We start from the raw sequence: 13,656 nt of genomic DNA on the forward strand, positions 1-13,656 counted from the left end.
AGCAGGTATGTTTAACATCCTGCCGGTCTTAGTATAGCGTGTTAGCATGCTAATATTTCCTAATCAGAAATAAATAAAACATACAGCTGAGGCAGATGAAAACAGTATTTTGCAAGTATTTAATCACAAACCAAAGTAACGAATGAATTAAAATTTTGTCCCAGTAATGGTGATAAATTAAAAGTCAGGGTATGGGGACAGGTATGACCAGTGATCAAAGTTAACGACAATCCATCCGATATCCACTGAGTCATTTCCATGACAACATCACAGTAGCAATAAAGGCAAAGCTGGTGGGTCGCCAAAGGCATAAGGACTCATCACTTGGGGATGAAAATGCCTGTACAAAATAGTGTGTCAATCCATTTAATCTGTCCCCAAAAGTATACATTTAAGTGTGCAGTTGGCAAAAGTTTAGTGATGTGTTAACATCAAGACTGCTTATATTCAATTCATCATCCAGACATGTCTGTATTTTTATGATTGATGATCAACCTGAGCTACTGATTACATTTTCAAATAAATGATCTTGCATTTATTTGTTATTTCACTCTATTACACTTAATCAAATACCATAGCCATGTAATTTGTAATGAGAGGAAACAAAATACCTACATTATTCCTTCTCAAATTCTAAATGTTTAATATTTAAAGCGCCACATAAGCTGGCAAATGTGATTTAGCTAAAATTGGATTAAGATGTATCAGGATTAAAAATCTGTCAGTACTGTCTACTAAGCACTTTTTGGTCCTGAGCTGGTGATGGGGATGTGTTTGCATAATAGTGTGATAAGCATTTGGAACTGAATGAGCAACTTGGCGTTCAGCTCATGTAAATGAATGAGCTAATCTTCTGCAGTTTTATAGATTTTGAGCCTGTGCTGATTAACATCTTATAAACCTGGCGGTATGTTTAGCGCTGTTTAGTTGCATGCTTCACAACATATTATACTAGGTATTCAGAGATCATGTGATATTCTACCTTCTCTCCTGGAGGTCCAATGGCTCCCTGAGGTCCTGGGAGACCCTGTGGAGAGGATACAAAATGCTAAGAACATTGTATTTGATGGAGAAGAGAAAAATCTAATGTCAGACAACCTGTTCACTGCTGACCTGGGCACCTGGATTGCCTTGCTGTCCAGGAGGTCCTGGCTCTCCTTGCGGACCCTGAAAATAATTTGGTTATTTTTAGAAATATCATTATAAATACAAAGACCGATTACTTTATGTACTTGAATAAAACATCCTGTGTGAAGGTAATGATTTATTGCTTCATATGGTCCATTAAAAAAAGAGATGTTGCTTTAAACAGGTTTACTAAATTAGAAGCTGTCCAACAGTGCAGCACTGCATTATTACACTCTTATGCTGTACCTAAACAGCCATAACTTTTAGATAAACTACATAATATCTTGCATTGGCTCAAGGTAGAAGACACAAACGCACACAAACACAGCGCACATTCTCATCTACTTTCCTAATGAAAGAAACTGCTGGACCAGAAACACAAAACACCTTCCATCTCAGATAACCGGCAATCAATTATGTTTCCCTGCTCCAGGAGTGTGGGAAAGCAGCTGATCTTCCATCCCTACCTTGATGGAACAAAAGAATAGACAAGCTACTCTAGCCAGGTGTTCTCTCATTATAGCCAAGCACGGCCAGAAATTGACCTGGAATGATACAACTAGTGGACTGCTCAAATGGATCTAAACACATCCGGTCTATTTTTCATTATCCGCTAAGTATCCTCTGAATGCACTGTTGTGTGTGTGTTGTGGTTTTTGATTTTATCTTGGAAATGAGGAGTCTAATTTTGAATATTAGCAGTTTAATCATCCAGCTTCACTTACAATGTTTCCTTTTGGACCAGGGTGGCCATCTGCTCCAGTAACACCCTATAGCAGAAGAGATGAATATATAACATTTAGCACATGAAGGACACACATACGTAGACCTAACAATCTGTAATACACTTAAACCATGTTAAATTAAGTCTGTTAAAACAATATAATCATTAGACTGAAGTTTTACTCTGCAACAATCATTTGTCTACAGCAGAGGACGTGTACTCAATAACGTGCTAGTCTTGCATTTTCTCTGAGATATATTGAGCTTTGTATTTCCCTATGGGCACTGTTTGCAGTGTTTTGTTTTTGTTGCCTACGAGATGGTAAAAAATGAATTCCACTCTCTAAATAATAAATCTACAGGAACAGTGTTTATATGAAAAGGTGAGAGCAGGGTATCAGGGACTCACAGGAGGTCCGGGAGGTCCCTGAGGTCCTTTTGGTCCCAGCAAACCACGAGGCCCCTAGGATAAAAAAGAAGGGAAATGAGAGTGAGAATGATATCACACCTGTGAAAGGATTGCTGAATTATTAAATACATTCAGCTAAATCAAGTTTCAAAATTATATTTCTGGAAACAACCCGACTTCCCAGGTGTCCTTGAGGACATTTGGGAAGTCATACTGCTACAGCTACCTCACAGCCAGACTGAGAGGGAAAGCTGAGATATCTCTCTTTTTTATTACACATTCACTCCCCACAGCTATGCCTATCAAACAATACTTGCTGTGCTTTGCCTCACAGCTACAGTTACCTAACAAGAGGTATTGTCCTGGCAATGGGAAACCAATGTAGCACACCCTGGTGGACAACATAATTCATAGCAGGAAAGGTTAAGGGCTTTCTGATGGTTTCTCCTTCTCTGGCTTTTGCCTGTCTGCGGGGAACATCTTGCCTACCTCTCAAGACTGAGAGAGTGGGAGGCTATGATGTGAGCTGCCTACATTGCTCACGTCCAGAGGTGTCTTTTAATCAATATTGTGCTAAAAAATCTCAGTTTATATGAATATCAACAGTGTCTACAGTCTGCAGGTGATATATGATATCATCAGACCAGATGATTGTTCACTAACATAAAGACAACACGATGCCCTCAGCTCTCTCATACAGTATAACGTCTACAGGTAAGACTGAAGGTGATCACTCACTGGTTCACCAGGAAGTCCTCTGGGTCCAATCTCTCCATCATCTCCCTGCGAAAAAGAGAGATCCAATCAGAGTGTGGAACAGAGAGTGAATGATAATGGAGGAGAAAGTGAGGGTGTGTGTGTTCAGAGGAGCAGAAGATCATGAAAAGGCACAAAGAAAAAGAAGGGGAGGATGGAATCAGGTTGTATCAGCTGCGGGTAATGAGGATGGAAAGGAGATTAGAAGCAGATTAAGGTGTGCAGAGATCAAAAATTATTAAGGAGCAAATTGAGTGAGAAAGGGGAGGCGTGCAGAGCAAGTGGCAGGAAAATTCAGATGCTGACACAAAGGTGAGTTTGGTAAGAGGAAGAAGTCCAACTTAAGGGTCATTTCTCACTGGTTAGAGGTTAAGATACCTCAGGCACAAGCATACACTTCTTTTGTTCTATTACCCCTCTATCTAAACAAAAATAGCAGAAAAAGAAATGTGTGAAATGTTTACCCTCTCTCCATCCTCTCCAGGAGCACCAGGAGGCCCAGAGGGGCCAGGTTCACCCTGTAAAAACAAACATTTAGCTTTAACAGTGGAGCACATCAAAACAAATGCACTCACTTGCACATGCAAAAAACAAGCAAACAAAAAAAACCCACTTTTATAAAACCACACAACAACTTACTCTGTGTCCTTTTTCACCAGGAAGTCCAGCCAAACCATCAAACCCTCTGTCTCCCTGAAGAACAGAAATGAACAGTTTGAGTTCCTCCTGTCCGGGCTTCAGAAGTCTACATTTCATGAAATATGTTGCAACAAAGACATAAAACGTTAGGAAGGGATGACTATGATGGACAAGGTACCTTAGGTCCAGACTGTCCAGGCATGCCTCTGGCACCATCGGCTCCAGGACGTCCCTGTTAAGGAAAAAGAAGCAGTTGCAAGATAGTTAAAAGATAAGTAGGATCCCTGCAGACACACTGTGAGGACTAGAACATACCTGGCTTACATATAGTCTGACTGTCAGAAGGTATGATGTATAAGTTACTGTTCACAACTTAGGTCGTGTCACTCTTACCCGTCTGCCAGGCTTTCCAGAAGGTCCAGGGGATCCCATAGGTCCACGAGGTCCCTGAAACAAAAACACAAATGCATTTTTTTCTGAAACTATCTAGGACATAATATACTAAAACTAAAACAAGAAAAGTTTCCTATTACTCTGCTTCCAAAGGCTAAAAAAGCAAGTTTTGCATAGATTAGCTGTTTCTGTTATGTACAAAAAAATCAAATGTACTTTTTTAACATCTCATACCTGAGGTCCTGCCTCTCCAGACTCTCCCTTCAGTCCTGTGACACCAGGAGGACCCTGAACAGAAATAAAGAACACTGAATGAACACTAAACCATTACAAGTTTTCAGCTCAGCTACAGACTGTTTGTTGGTATGTTCATTTTGTTTATTGGAAACTGCACTGCATACCAGAGGGCCGGGTCTGCCAGTCAAACCCATTGGACCTGTAGGACCGCGCATAGCCAGCTGAACATAGGGAGGAAAAGATTAGCAATCACACAACAAGACAAAGAAAGGAATATAAAAAAGACAAAAAAAATTTTTTAAATGTTGTACATTTTGCTAATATATCATTAATATTGCATATTTAGCCACTTGTATGTGTTTGTGTGTGTACTGCAGGTATCTTTGTGTCTACTCATGTGTTCTGTGTGTGAATGTGTACATGAATTATGCATGTTTATGAGAAACATGCCGTAAAATTCAACAATGATGCATGAAAAGCACTATAGTTACAAAAAGCACGTGTTAAAATAATAATAATAATATTTAAAACAGTTCATGTAAAATACATTATACAAAGTATCATAAAAAGGTTTAGCTAGACAAAAAAAATAAGATTACAGAGACAAAATAAGACATATTACAACAGACAAGACTAATTTGGAGAAAAGGAGGATGACACGGTATATGATAAACTATTGACTAGTGCAGTGTGATGATGTGTTTCGGTGTGAACTGTTACCCTGGCCTGCTGCATGATGGCTTGCATCTGGGCCTCCTGTGCTGATACAGCAGGTCCCTTTTGTCCAGAGTCACCTCCAGCACTGAATCTAAACTATGAAGGGAATCACAGGTTATGAGACTTCACCTCAGTGGAAATTATTCCAGCACAAAAATCAAAAACAGAGAAACATTGGGAATGATTAAAATACTGATTTATCTCACCGCAAAATTAATATTTTAGTTTAAATATTGACATCTATTTCCAACAATAGTGTCTATATTTCTTTTATATAATGTCCCTCAAAGGCTGCCTGTGCAAATGACGAGCTTCCAAATCTACTGGCATCTGGTGGTGGTGAGTCGGTATTGCACCGTAAGAAAAAATCCAGGTTTGAGATGCAAGTCAGATTTGTTTGGGCCAGGGATCTTGGCTTGGGTTACACTCCACAGTCCTCAGGAGGCTGACTGCCAGTTGGTTTACAAATGCTCATCAACAAAACAGTGAAATACTGTGCAGAGTTTCATCATCACAGAAACACTGTTACCAAGAAGGAAAATAAAACAGTTGATTCAGAACATCAGCTCTACTGCAGCTCATCGACCACAAACATTCTTCTCCAGATCACAGTATTTTCACTGTTTGTGTCCACCCATCTGTGAGTTTATCGGTTTGTCTTTAATTCTTTTTGTCTTCATCATTTTCACACTTCTGTTTCACGGCTTTACTGACATCATCATCATCAAACCTTGAACAAAATGGTCTGCCACATGAATATGTTCATCAGCAAGGCTAAGAACAATGGGAAATACATTATTGTTTCATGCAACACTAACTCACAATACAGCAGATCTTCTCTAGAAAATAACGACAAGATCCATCACTAGCGGATAAACACAAGTGGACCTTTAAGCAAAAATCGCCATTTAATCCCATTATGTCGATTCCACAGTTTCAACACCACGTGCCAAAATACCATCTGGTGAAACAACAATGCATGTTTCTCATTAGCCTTGGAGCTTAAGGATCAAGTTTCAAGTCAGGCTTTTTTCCAGTGGATATACCAGAACAACTCCAGTTCCTGTCCAGAGCGCGTGCCACATGGCTCACCCAGACAGGTCCACGGACCCTGAAACCACAACTTCACACCAGTACAACTAATCAGGTCCGACAGCAGTGGTGACAGACGAGGAAAAGAAACGTAGGCAGCATACGACGTTGTTAGGAAGGGTGCATTAGTGTTGCAGTTGAATCACCGGATGCAGTTGAAGCTACAAAGAGATGATTCTTGGGAAGCATTGCTACGCTTCCTGTCTAAAGCTACATGACTTCTTCGAAGAATACACGATCTCTTAAATTTGGGCTAAAGGATGTGGAATAAGTTAAACATCTGAGGGTAAATTCAGCCCTATAATGTATAGGTTTGAGTAAGCATGACAGGTGACAGAGTAGGGGGGGGCTGGCTCACTTACTAAACACACCACAAGGGGCTGCTAGAGCACAGAGTTACTGTACATTAAAAATGTTTGTAACATTTGTTAGGGTCAGGACCACCAAAATCTTCTTTCAAAGGAACCCCTTTTCATGCTGCTGTAAACCACGTGTCAGAGTTATTAATAAAACAGATAAGGATTCATCATACTTGGCTTTAAACAGGGAAAATGTTTTAGCACTTTAATCGGGGTAGAAGCATGCAGTGCTTCCTATTTTGTTATTTTTAGCAGTTTCAGTTTTAGTTTCAGTTTTGTTTATTTTGGTCTTTAAAACAAACAAACAAAGCAAAACAAAAATAAAACAACTGAATCTATATACAGACCGATACATATTCATATGAAAATTATATTTACCAACTATATGTATGCACACACACTCACTGAAATTTACTTACAGGCAGCATAAGGACAGTGCCAGTGGGTCCTGGCAGACCATCGGCACCAGGAAGACCAGGGCGACCTGGAAGACCCTTAGATAGAAAACAACACACACATGAGTACATGCACAGCAACAGGTGTGATCATCTTCTGAACTTCTACAGCTTTGAAAATCAAAGTGACATGTACAAATTTATCCTCACCCTCTCTCCAGGATCTCCAGGACTGCCTGGTGGGCCAGAAGCACCTGGGGGTCCGGGGAGACCCTATTTTAAGCAAAAGATCTTATTTGACTAACACGTATTCATACATAATTTACCACAGTCATCTGCAGCCATATCTGCTCCGCTAAAAGTTCTCGCCTTTATCTTGCAAAGTAGTCACACATGGTAGAAAGGAATGCATGAGGCAATATGGGACGGCTTTCTGAGCCACTCTGCATTTCTCTATAGCTCAACACTTGAATGGCTGGCGTCTGTGAGACTCCATCTGCAGAGTGTCAAGAAAAAGCCTGTGTGAAAAAAATCTTCCCAGATAAACAATTAAATTCTCCAACATCTGGGTATGTCCACATCTTTTCAACTGAACTGTTTTTGGCCACTCCCTTTGCATTAGAAATCAGGCTTTTCAGGATTTTCACAGCAAAGTACTAAAACCTACATTTTGCAACATAAACAGACTAGAAGAATGAGTGACATCAACTGTTATCATCTTTATTTATTAACAGAGATCACAAACAAAAATGCTAGTGACTCAGAGTTATAGAGGGAAAAAGAGGACAGACAGGGGCAAATAAATGAGGAAGAGAAAAAGATTCAGAGTGACAGAATCTGAGATAGACTGACTTACTGGTGGCCCTTCAGGCCCAGACGGACCCTCCACTAACATTCCCTGAAACACATAAGCACAGAAGTCATTGGATCCCCACAAATATCTCACGGGCTCATTCTTCAAGTACAGGTTTGTGTGCACCAGTCTCAGTGTACAGATGAACCCACAGGCATATGCTGTATCCATCAATGCAGAGCTTTGGATAAGCATACATGAATACATCTCCCAACACATGCACATATCAACTTTCCATCTTAAAGTCTTAATGCACATTCCTGCCTGTCATTTCAGTTATGCTTGAAATGAAACCATGGAGAACAGAAGGTTGAAAGATCGCTGAGACACGAAGGCGAAGATGCCCTCAGGTGTTCTCAGACGAGTTAAGGGAGGTTCCAATAAAATGTACCAAATCTTAAAGTTGGTTACGCTGGTGATCATGCATGCAACATAGTTTTAGCCATGTGTGTGCTTTGAAAATCAATTTATTCACTCAATTAACTTATTAATTCTACCATATAAACTATGGCTAAAAACAACAAACTATCTCAGGCTGGTGTGAAGCAGCATCTGACCCACAGATGCATCGTTGCAGCTCTGTGTCCACAGAGCAGCTGCTTGGCTTGTTTGCTCTTGTGGTAACACTTAAGCTGCTTTGTTATGAGGACAGGAACCCACACATTTTCCAAACTTATCTAAATTATGTGATCTCAGTGTGCTCTTCCTATCAGCCCCCAGGCTGCATCCTCTGAGTGTTTTCATTATAAAAAAAAACTAAACAAACAAACTGCAATTGATCCTTGACACCGCCCGGGTGAAGTCGGTGTTCTGCTGGCAGAATGCGCTCCTAAAAAGGTGTGCGCTCATGTTAGTGCATGACAGCATCTAGTGTATCTCAGCTTTTTACATGTTTACAAGACACACTGGATGGTGATGCGTACTCAGACTGGTTGCTCTCAAACACGCATACACAAAACGATCATCTAGGAAATGGATGTAAAACACACACTCTTTTCTGCTCTCACGTATAAACATGAAGACACTCAGTCAGAGGCATGTATACTTAGTGAAGCTCACTGACAGTTGTTTGAAGTGGAACAGCTGTACTTATATTGGAAATATAAACTCCTTCTGTCTGATCTGTGCATCTTTGCAAGAGGAGTCAACCTCATTTTCACAGTGGTACCTGTATATACGAGGTTGATGTACACTTATGTGTATTTAGACAAAGCCTACAGTTTTTGCTTTTGTTTTCCTTTGTTTACACACTACCCACACTGTGTTTAGAACTGACTGACAATCTCTGCATGGCCTTTCTTCAGATGTTTATGTTGTGGTCCTGCTCACCAGCCAGGAGGCAGAACTTTCCCAGGGATGCTATGAAAAAGTCCAGTAGGGCCTGTTTGGCCTCAGGATTCTCATTCAAAAGTAAGGGGTGGGTTGTGTTTAAATGTGGATCACACATACTCCCAGATATAAACATCCATGGATATGCCTGTATGCATACAAGTGCATGTGGCCTACATATGTTGCTCAAAATAGTGATACTCACAGGCTCAATAACAGCAGGCTCTCCCTTCTGTCCCTTCTCGCCACGAGCACCATCGACCTACACACCAAACACACAGACACAAACATAATCAGCTCATCTCCTGATGATCACCATCATCATGCTATTCTTCTCATCTTCAAAGATCATGTCTTTGGCAGTATGTCCTTCTGTTATTTTTCACCTGTCCATAATACTCATCGGTCTGAGCAGGAAGCACGTTGCCTTCTTTGTCATTGTAATCCAGGTCTGAATAGTCTCCATAGTTTTCTAAATCGCCATACTCGGTGAGTTGTTCCTCCTTGAACCCGTCTAGGTCAGTGTAGTCACCCTCATTATCCAGACCGAGACCTGTTTCGGTGGACCTCCTGTCTCCAGTACCAGCGCTGGCCGATCCACCTCCAGCAGTAGAAGATCCTCCCACAGACACAGAACCTCCTCCAGCAGACCCACCTCCAGTGGTGATGGTAGAACTACCGGTGCTGCCTCCTCCACCACCAATGTGAAGTGTACCGCTGCTACTGCCGCCAGCTCCACCTCCACCGCCTATGTGGACTGTACTGTCGCTGCCGCCACCGGCTCCAACCCCGCCACCGCTGATGTGCACAGTGCTGCTACTACTGCCTCCAGCACCATCAGTGTGAACTGTACTGCTGCTGCCTCCAGCTCCATCAGTGGTATAATAGTTGTTGTCACCATATTCATATGCACCGCCGTAGTCATCATATGAACTTCCCACCTATTAAAACATAGATATAATTATAAAGATACAATTTTACTGGATTAGATGAGAATCAGTCATTCAAAGGGCTGTTGAGCACACAGAAATGCAAGCGGGAATTGAAGGGGTGTTCCTTGCATTGGTCAAAAGCATAAAGTGTGAAATTTGTAAGACTGTTTGTATCAGTTCCAGGCAACTGCCAGTGAAGAACTTCCAATGTAAACTAATAACCTAAATAACCTAAAGAAAAAACATTGCATTTTGGACCTGTTAAAATATACATGTAATATACTAACCCTGCAACTAATTGATTTTATTATTATTTTCAGTATCAATAAACCTGTGGATTATTATTTAAAATGTCATGAAATCCTGAAAAATGCCCATTTCAAAACCCTAAAGCCCCAAAGTGTCATCTTTAAATGTGTTTTTCCCCAACCAACAGCCCAAATCCAAAGTTAGTGAACTCACTATTACATACTGTAAGACAATTTAGACAGTGGAATTAATTGACACACAGTTGCAGATTCATCTTCCTTCAGTAGACTCAGTGACTGACTGACTGTTTCAGTACTACTGCCTACAGTTAACAATGGACAATACTACAGTATGTGGCCATTTTTAAATGTATCTAGTATCAAACAGGCTTTACTTGCCCCATGTGGATGAGTGGATTCTAACACAAGGAAAGGGTCCCTGCTTATGTACAGTATCTCACACATTCATATAAGTGCAGATGGGTCTCACTTGGAGTATGTAATGAAGTAAAGAATAAGATTAAATATGTTTTAACAGTGAAAATTTAATCTTTTAAATCTACAGGTCACGCCATCACCAATTAATTGAGGAAGTCAGTGTAATTAATGTCAACCTACTGATGTTTTATTGTTGGAGATGACTACTGAAGGTCCTCCTGCACTGGTGATGACACGCCTTTCAGTTCCAGCCCCTGTACTCAAGTCAATATTCCCTCCTGCTCCTAGATCCAGCTCACTCCCGAAGTCAGTGCTAGTGATGGTAACACGTCGAGAGGTGTCACCATCAGGTGCCGCTGTGGGCTCGGTGTCGTACTCGTAGTAGTTGCTGTCATAGCCGTTTTCCTCTCCATAGTTGTATACATAATCGGTGGCATTGCCAGGTGAGCTAGTGGGGACTTTGTCCTCAACACCCCTCACAACCTTCTTCGCTGCAGACACCACACTGTCTTCATCTGTCACCTGTAAGGCGCACAGGATAATGTTATTGGTTACTCTGGTGCATTTAAAATAAGATTATATTTACGTGATTAGGCCATCTGGGTCAAAACATATAACGGTAGACTACTTTGACATCTCCTGTGGTCGTCTCAGTGTCAGTGGTTGATTTATGAGGCTTCCCTTCCAAGTCATCATAGAAGGGATATTCATAGTAGTAGTTGTCCTCCTCTGTGGGCTGCTGTAGAGAAACATTACTCAGAGAATTAGAGTGTGACTCAGGGAGAAACAATAGCTAATCAAATATTTAAAACATGAGTTTCAAATATGATCTACTACTCTGTTGGTGCTGGCTGATTCATATATGTGGAAGAGGCTGGCCATCGATCAGGAGCACAGAGGAATGCCTTCTACTCATGGAAACCTCATACTTTATCTCCCTGTTGCAACCTGTTGCAGAATGTTAATGACAAATTGCTTTTCCATAGCTTTCTCAATGAATCAGTGACTCATCTTTGTGTATCCTTCAGGCGTACAGGGCGGCCCCAGGGCAAAGGAAAGGTCAGGATGAAGGGCCTCCTGTCCATCTCGCAACATTTCTTTGACACAGCTTTAACTAGCATGTGCACAGTGTCTTGGTATTCATGGTGCTGGGAAGCAGGCTTAGGCAGGCACCACATCATTCCTGAACATTATTAACTGCAGAGCTTGATAACCCTGCTATTCTCAGTAGTTGCAGCTCTCTTGCATAAGCCTAGAGACTCTTTTCAGCACAGATTCCAATCTGAATATTATACAGAATACAACGGCGAATTAAGTAAAATTTATTTCCTTGAGCGAACTCAGCCCTGACAACACTCGATGGTTCTCTTGCTGGTTACAGTGCCCAGCATTATACAGTTTGTAAAGATCCACCAAAAACACTGCACCTCTAGCAATAGGCAGCCTTGTGTTTACAAAACTACACTGCGATTTACAAAGAAAATACTGGAATGATAAAAACTAAAAGCTGGCAAGAAGAAAGGTCATGTTACTCACATTGTCATCAGTTTTGGAGTCCTGGTTCTGGGGCTGGTCGAGCACTGGCACTTCACAGTCGGGGCTGTAGCGCTCACAGTAGTCATAGGCAGCACGATGGTCTGCTACAATCATTAGCTGCTGGATGTCTCCCTGGTAACCATAAGAAACAGGAAGTCATGAGACTCACGGGACAGTTACACACCAAACATGCACATAAACAAGCAAACAATTGCAGTGACAAAGAGGGAAGTCTCACACTCAGTGTCCCATGGGGAAAAATGAAAGAATATAAGCAAATAAAGATGAGGGAGAACATCTGTGTGCAGCATTATCACATGCAGAACAAGCTGTACTGAAACTAGGTCAAGCCAGGGGAATCTAAGAGTGACTAAAAGATGAAGAACTTTGTCTGGGGTCCAAGAGTGCCGTTTCACATCAGAGTTAAGCACAAGAGTGTGAGAAAAAAGCAGTGTGGAGTTACAAGAAAACATGGAACAACTGACTTCATGTAGCTGCGGACAAAGACACAAACACACACACACACACACACACACACACACACACAGAGAGAGTGCAGCTTTAACAACATGGATCATTTTAAACGAAACACACAAGCCCAGCCCCAGATCTAAATGGGACATGAGTGATTTTGCCCTCGAGCTGAATCTATAAGACGAATGGACTATGGAGAACATGAGCAGACGTGCACTTACAGAGCGCTGACCTGAACCATTTGACTCAAAGGAGAGTGTGCATACCCTAAGGCAAGATGACAGAAACTAACTAAAGAAACAGAACAGAGGAAAGTGATAAAACAAGAGCAAGAGAGAGCAAGAGAGAGAGATAAAGGCTCGGAAGGATCCCCAGACTACATGGGGAGCTGGGTGTGTGTGCTTGCCATATTTATTTATTTATTTATTCTTTCAAGCATGTAAAAACAGTTGATATGTCAACACACATAATTTTACACATATCCAACAAATGCTAATCCAATATCAATGTGCTTATACCTAGTACATGCTTGAATAGAGCAGGAAGAAGTCAGACTTATCCAGTCCTACCCCATGACATCATCTTACCATCATTGGTTTGCAAGCAGTATCTCTACATAGATAATTCTCTACTACACCACACAAATAATATACTAAAGAATTATTACAAAGTGTTAACATTCATACACCACACCCACAATGTTCCATCTAATTAATCATTAAGCCTGTTCTTGCATATATCTTGATTGACACATACCTTTATATTTATGTTTAAACTCATCAATTCTATTACTATTTTTTATGTCCACACTTAAATTATTCCATAGTTTTACCCCACTTATGGAAATACAAAATCTTTTTTTGGTTGTACGTATAGCATGAATTTTTAAATTTAACTGACCCCTTAAATTGTATCCCCCATCCCTTTCATTAAATAGTTTTTGAATTCCACCAGGTAATAAATTGCTCCTGGCTTTATACATAAACACTGCAGTCTTA

General features: G+C 40.9%; 1 protein-coding gene across 1 annotated transcript in view; it reads right to left on the reverse strand.

Annotated features, from left to right (window-relative positions):
• Positions 1-13,656, reverse strand: part of col5a1 (procollagen, type V, alpha 1) — a 71,190-nt gene that overhangs the window by 25,250 nt on the left and 32,284 nt on the right. Inside the window, exons 5-24 of the mRNA XM_020613580.1 lie at positions 12,185-12,316; positions 11,277-11,387; positions 10,829-11,170; positions 9,417-9,971; positions 9,236-9,292; positions 7,705-7,746; positions 7,059-7,121; positions 6,873-6,947; positions 5,006-5,098; positions 4,450-4,506; positions 4,283-4,336; positions 4,049-4,102; positions 3,834-3,887; positions 3,656-3,709; positions 3,481-3,534; positions 2,999-3,043; positions 2,261-2,314; positions 1,854-1,898; positions 1,114-1,167; positions 983-1,027 (exon numbers count right to left, since the gene is read on the reverse strand). Of these exons, the coding sequence (XP_020469236.1) occupies positions 983-1,027; positions 1,114-1,167; positions 1,854-1,898; positions 2,261-2,314; positions 2,999-3,043; positions 3,481-3,534; positions 3,656-3,709; positions 3,834-3,887; positions 4,049-4,102; positions 4,283-4,336; positions 4,450-4,506; positions 5,006-5,098; positions 6,873-6,947; positions 7,059-7,121; positions 7,705-7,746; positions 9,236-9,292; positions 9,417-9,971; positions 10,829-11,170; positions 11,277-11,387; positions 12,185-12,316 (2,040 nt within the window). The remainder of the gene's footprint in view (positions 1-982; positions 1,028-1,113; positions 1,168-1,853; positions 1,899-2,260; positions 2,315-2,998; positions 3,044-3,480; positions 3,535-3,655; positions 3,710-3,833; positions 3,888-4,048; positions 4,103-4,282; positions 4,337-4,449; positions 4,507-5,005; positions 5,099-6,872; positions 6,948-7,058; positions 7,122-7,704; positions 7,747-9,235; positions 9,293-9,416; positions 9,972-10,828; positions 11,171-11,276; positions 11,388-12,184; positions 12,317-13,656) is intronic.

This window comes from Monopterus albus, unplaced genomic scaffold, assembly GCF_001952655.1.
Source record: "Monopterus albus unplaced genomic scaffold, M_albus_1.0 scaffold135.1, whole genome shotgun sequence".
NCBI lineage: Eukaryota > Metazoa > Chordata > Actinopteri > Synbranchiformes > Synbranchidae > Monopterus > Monopterus albus.